This window comes from Arachis ipaensis, chromosome B01 (assembly GCF_000816755.2).
Source record: "Arachis ipaensis cultivar K30076 chromosome B01, Araip1.1, whole genome shotgun sequence".
Taxonomy (NCBI): Eukaryota; Viridiplantae; Streptophyta; class Magnoliopsida; order Fabales; family Fabaceae; genus Arachis; species Arachis ipaensis.
Genome location: NC_029785.2, coordinates 22,120,290 through 22,126,883, shown reverse-complemented (window position 1 = coordinate 22,126,883; position 6,594 = coordinate 22,120,290). Strand labels below are relative to the sequence as shown.

At 40.3% G+C, this 6,594-nt stretch overlaps 2 protein-coding genes across 2 annotated transcripts in view; one reads left to right on the top strand and one right to left on the bottom strand.

Annotated features, from left to right (window-relative positions):
• The window catches only part of LOC110265567 (serine/threonine-protein phosphatase 7 long form homolog), a 2,360-nt gene extending 1,024 nt beyond the window's left edge, over positions 1–1,336 (top strand). Inside the window, exon 2 of the mRNA XM_021108467.1 lies at positions 617–1,336. Within this exon, the coding sequence (XP_020964126.1) occupies positions 617–1,336 (720 nt within the window). The remainder of the gene's footprint in view (positions 1–616) is intronic.
• LOC110265565 lies at positions 3,303–6,289 on the bottom strand. The gene is made up of 4 exons (XM_021108461.1): positions 5,701–6,289; positions 5,042–5,229; positions 4,226–4,946; positions 3,303–4,126 (listed from the first exon to the last, which is right to left on the bottom strand). The coding sequence occupies exons 1-4, from the start codon at positions 6,287–6,289 to the stop codon at positions 3,303–3,305; spliced, it is 2,322 nt and encodes a 773-aa protein (XP_020964120.1).

Sequence of the window (6,594 nt, the reverse complement as noted above, 5' to 3'; positions counted from 1 at the left end):
ATCTTTTACGATTATGATGTTGTTATGTTTTGTTTTATTGGCTGTAATATGCAGTAGATAATGTAAATTTTTTTATTTTTTTTAATATATTATATGTAAGTCAATCTTATTTAAATGTGTTTTTAAATAGTTAATATAACTGTTTTTGATTTTGGTTAAATGTTAATTTTATTGTTAGTACAATAAAGTTGTAATGCTGAATGATTAGTAGCGTTATTTTAATTAATCCATGTTATAATTATTTTATTGAGAAAATTGAAATATTTTTAATTTTAGTAATTATTATTAGGAAGCTAATTATTACCGTTATTAGAGTATGAATGATGGGATATACTCATTGTTACTATTTTTTTATACAGAGGAAAAAAATGTTTAAGAAAAGAGTAATTAAATTAAATTTTATTGTAGATGTTGTAATATTGTTGAGAATATCGATTAGGAATATATGTGTTTGTAATGAGTTTCATTTGCAATTATGAATAATTTTTAGGATTAATTACATAATTTTAGAAGTTATTAGAAGAATTAGTTGTATAAGGATTCAATAAATTGATTGATGATGGTAAGTTAGTAATTGTTAATTATCTGACTGGTAAGTTGTTATGTTTTTTTGTAGAGTTCAAGAATGTTGACATGTAACCATCCGCTTCCTCCGGATCGGTACAACGATAGGGTGGAGGATCATTTGCGAATTACCGGGTTCTATCATGCGTCTCAGATTGGGATAGTGCAGTGTCAGAAAGCGTTGGTAAATGCTCTAATCGAACGTTGGCACCCAGACACACATACATTCCACCTTCCCATTGGTGAATGCGCTGTGACACTTGAAGATGTAGCTTTAATTCTTGGTCTTCCCACAGATGGTCTTCCAGTAACAGGTATGACTATGAGTAGTTTTGAAGCCTTGGAGGCTGAGTGTTTGCTTGAGTTTGGCGTTGCACCGCGAAGGGAGGACTGTAGATCTAGCTGCATAAAACTCACGTGGCTGAGGAATGTAAAAGAGAATATAGAACTAACTGATGAAATAAATATACAGAGGTATGTTAGGTGCCACATTATGTTGCTGCTTGGAACCATCCTGCTTGGGGATAAGTCAGGAGCAGGTGTTCATTGGAAATTTCTACCCTTGTTACGTGACTTTGTCAATATTGGACAGTATAGTTGGGGCTCGGCATGCCTTGCACACCTTTATAGGGCATTATGCAGGGCATCTCGCTATAACTGTAAGGAAATAGATGGTCCACTAACACTTCTGCTCGGATGGGCTTGGATCCGACTGCCATATCTATCGCCGGTTCCTAGAGAACCCCGCAGTTTTCCCCTAGCAAACAGGTAATATTATGTTACAATGTACCCATTTCTTGATATTTAAGATTCAGTTGAGCTAATTGAGAATATCATTTTAGGTGGCGTAACTGGGAGCGTACTGACCGACGATTCAGATATTTGAAGCTAGATCACTTTAGGAAGGCCTTTGATGAACTTCAGGAAGGACAGGTGTGTTTTAGGGTTAACAAGTTTTCTACCAAAGCATAATGCATTTTAATTTTTATTTGAATTGTGGATTGTAATGATGAGTATCCCGAATTTTTCCAGTTTGTCTGGGTTGCTTATGCTGTGGATCGTGTGGATCCGAACATAATTTATGCTGAAATCTACATGCAATCGGTTGTCTGGAGCGCTACAGTTCCATTAGTGTCATTTGAATGTATCGAGTGGCATGCCACGGATAGGGTCAGGCGACAGTTCGGTTTCGTTCAGGACATACCCAGTCCAGAGCAGAATTTAGCTAAGGCGCATGGAGAGGTTCTGACTGGTCCTAAGAATCTTAATTGGGCCACGGCACCGAGTCATTCAAAATGGGTGATGCACTGGACAAACAGGTATCACTACCTTCTTGATCAGCTTCCCATGCCTTCACAGCATCCCTTGGACTATTACATGAACTGGTACCGTACAAAATATGGAAACCGCTTATCCTTGTCGAATGTTGTGGGTGAGGAGAATGATGAAGGTAACCAGGACATGGATGCAGGTAATGATGATATGGAAGGGGGTAATCAGGATTCAGATGAGGGTAGTCAGGATATGGATGAGGACAATAAAGATCAGGAGCCACAAATATCACTTCCAAATCCGCCTCAACAAGAACAACCTCAGCCCTCAACCCAGTATCTACCTCAGACACAGTTCACCCCATCATTTCCAGCGTAGCAACAATATTGGGGTATGTCACAGTTTGATCCAGGCGAAGGAGGTTCTTTTAGCCAGTTGCTTGGGTTCATGGCTGCAGATGCAGCACAGTCACAGTATGGCCATCAACCTGATTTCATGCCAGGCAGGTATTCATTGGATGCCAGGTATCCAGGCCATACATCATCCGTTGCTTCTGGAGGGTTCGTATCTGTTGATTCTAGTAGGAGCGATGGTGGACGGGATGTCCTTAATAGTCAAAATCCTAGCCGTGTTAACATGGGACCTCTTCAGGAAGACACTAACACACAAGAAGGAGACACGGATGAGGAGGAAGATATTGAAGAGTTTGATGAGGATGAAGAATCTCGTAACGATGGTATTATGTTAAATATTTTACTTTATGTTTTCCATATTTGAGTTTATATTGTTAGTAAAATTGGGCTCTCTTGTTGGCTTTTTCTTCTTGATTTGTTGTGTATATGTTGGTTATGGATATGTAATATGCCGCAGCTAGTTGTTTATTCCTTTATTGTATACAGGTCAGGCACTCAGTCCGGGTGACAACATCAAAGGTTACAATCTACGGATTGATCCCCCACGTCGGAGCGCTAATCGTTTCACTCCTTCTGTATTTAAAAAAGCGGCCAAGAAATGCAAGAACCTTGTGAAGGATGTAAAGTGGGCAATGAGAAAGTAGTTGGTTATTATATTTTTTTTGGTATTTCGTATATGTTGGAAAGTATGTACTAATGACCTCGCCAGATAGTTTCTAGTGGACTTTGTAATGTTTAGAGTAATTACTTTATGTTGGACATTATGTAATAATAAATAGCACTAGTGGTCATATTATATTGTATTTTAATTGTGAATATGTTGTAGTGATATTAGTGTTTTACTCATGTGGAGTATGCAACAAAGTTTCATAAAATCTTAATATGCTCACACAGATTTTGATGCAATGATGTACTAACCATCAAATTATATAAGGCCACAGATATGTGATAATACTAGATTGTCATACATTATAAGGTCACAAATAGTAGGTCATGTTACAAACATTTGCTCATTCAGGTTATATTATACAATCTCATCTTAAGTCTGGGACCCTATGGGGCACCTCTGTTGGTGTATGGACCAGCTGTCTGACGGCATCTGCTACGACTATGTCCTTCAGCCCCGCATAGAGTACATCGCCTAGGACGACGTAACATCCGCGTGTCCATCTCATTCAAAAAGCGCGTCATCCTTGGGCGACCTTTTGTTACCCGTCTCAGGTACGGATTCGGTATGAACCGAGGTCCGTTGTAAGCAGGCCATGTAGCCGGATTACCTAGTGGCCTAAACCTTGCTCGGTACACCCGCCGCACTTGGTCCATCTTATAGACATCATGCACGTACAGTTGCCAATCCAGTCGCTGATTGGCACAACATGCGAATACATGGCTGCAGGGGATCCTGTCCACCTGGAACTCACCGCAGTCACATCGTAGGCCATGTAGATCGACTGCGAACTCCAGTCCGCTTGGCATCTCACGAACCTCAAAGACCTCATTCTGGCGGTCAAAGCAACTAACCTGAATATTTCCTGATGTAAGTTGGTTTGCATGCAACTTCAAGGTCACGACCTCAGAAAATACATGGCCCGCATTGATCCTTGCTTCCGCCTCCGCTCTTTTTCGGGTGAATAACTCATTTAACCTGTAGAATGTTGCCTTGACAAGAGCAGTAATGGGGAGATTGCGTGCACCCTTCAACACCGAATTTATGCACTCCACAAGATTGGTTGTCATGTGACCCCATCTGTACCCACCATCAAAGGCCAATGCGTACTGCTCGCGAGGAATGCGGTTTAACCAGTTTGTGTATGCCTCGCCACGTTCCCTTAACCTCTGGTAACGCACCTCATACTCCCGCACCGTCCTAGAATATCCTGGTAGATAACAACATACGCAAAGCAAAGGAATGGAGGTCAACGGATTTACGTAAGGAAAATATATTGATAAATTGCTTAAATTTCATAAATGGTTACCGATGTTGACGACCAATTTTTGGAGGTACGGTGCCTTGAACTTTCTCAAAAAGTTTGACTCTATATGCCGGATGCAAAACATATGAAAAGCTCTTGGAGGTGACCACGCTCCGTTACTGCGTTCCACAGCTGCATTTATGGATTCGTGCCTGTCGGATATTAGACCCACACCATCACGAGTTACAACATGTTGACGCAGGTTACTAAGGAAAAAATGCCATGCATCAGAGGTCTCTCCCTCCACAATAGCAAACGCAATTGGGACGATATTGTTGTTGCCATCTTGTGAAACTGCCACAAGCAAACAACCCTTATACTTTCCGTACAAGTGAGTCCCATCTACTTGGACAATTGGCTTACAATGTCTGAATGCCCTAATACAAGGGTAATAACTCCAAAATACACGATGCATGACCCGAATATCCCCCACTAACTCATCGCCTTGGTATGCAGGCATAGTCTCAAAATGGACAACAGCTGATGGCTCCTTGTGACACATGGCCTCAAACCATATTGGCAACGCTTCATAAGATGCCTCCCAACCACCAAATATTTTTTCAACTGCCTTTTGCTTAGCCAACCATGCTTTCCGGTAACTGACGGTGTAGTTGTACTTCGATTGGACTTCTGCTATAACCGATTTTACCTTTAACGATGGGTCAGCCTCAACCAGTGGCTTTATTGCTTCTGCAATTGTGATAGAATCTAGCTTCAAATGATCCTGTGAAATGGTGGCTCTTGTACATGTGTGACTACCATTATACCTCCTTATAACCCAACAGTACTTCCTGCTAATCAAGCTAACCCTAAGCTTACCCTAATAAGCCAATCACATCCTTTTCCATACTGTGTACACTTGGCATAAAATGTCAACGGCTCAGACTCAAACAACCTGTAGTCTACGCTTCGTCGTATGCTATAGTCCTTTACCGCCTTAATAACAGCTTCTCTTGAACTGAACTCCATCCCTACGCGAAATTCACCGTCTTCCACAATAGGAATTTCTGTTGGGACAACAAGCACAACAATAATTTCAATAACACGTACATATTTAAAAAACGATTGTAAAGGTTAATCAAATTTAACTGAATCCAGTACGCTATAACTCCAAACCTAACAACATGTTATGATCTCACTCCAGACAATTAAATAACAGAAGCAGCATATTGAAAAACCATAACGGGTTTGCCGGTTCGACCGACAAACAAAAATGAACCGAACCGGTCTAACTGGTTAGACCGACAAACCAATCAACCGGACCTAACCGATCTGGTTCGAGGTGTTTCAACCGTAACAAGGATAGATCCAGCGCACAATATTATTACAAAGGCATACTATGGACAATTTAATTATTATTTTCTATTTAATACCTGTAGCATATAAAAGTAAAAAAAAAAAACAAATAGATCTAACCTAGCTTCCTCATAACTCAATCAATCTCTAACTAAAATAGGACTAACACCACGTTTACGCACCTGCAGTCATATATTCTGGAAATTCTGGAACATGCATGGCTTCCAAGTCTAAAACTCGCATGAAGGAGGGCTCCTCAAACGGAACTTCATTCGCGAGTGCATTTGCCACTTCTGTCACATCTGGGGCCATGGTTCCATCATCTTGATCTTCCTCTCCATTTGGAGCAACAAATTCATAATTGCTTTCGAACTCTTCTTCACTGTCACTGTTATAATCTTCCCGTACAATATTTCGGTCAACCTCAGATTGTTCAAACTCAACATACAACTCGATGAACGAGATCTGAGACCGGTTTTCAATATACATTGAAAACATCTCCTGCATGCTCGCTTCGTCCGTCACATATTTAGTTTGATACTGGACGAATCCGCCAAACACCGGAATGGGATATCTGTATAGTATACACGATATCTTTCTTGCCCTCTCAGAATCAATCTTTTCACATATTACACCTTTCAGCTCTTCAAATGAGATAATAAAAGGAATGACAATATCTAGCGAATTTTCACAAATAAATTTAACTCCTTCACTCGTTTGTAACAAAATCTGACCAAAATAATATATTTTAAGTAATACTCTATCACTCATTTTTCCTCACTCACCACAAAAAAGAGAGCATTAATTTTAAATACTAGACTTCCAAAGTTTGGATCTGAACCAGAGAGAAGAAAGAAGAAGCTGCTCGAAGGAAGAAGACGGCACAAGGCTCCCACCAGTTCACCTCACACTTTTATATCATCATCTATGCTGAAATCGGACCCTTCGACTAGGTTAAACAATAATAAAAAAAAAAATTTCGTACGCCAACACGGACCATCCGAGTTCCCTCAATCTCCACAAAACGGAGGGTCCGTGTTCATTGTTGCCAAACTCATACCTTCATCACCTAACTC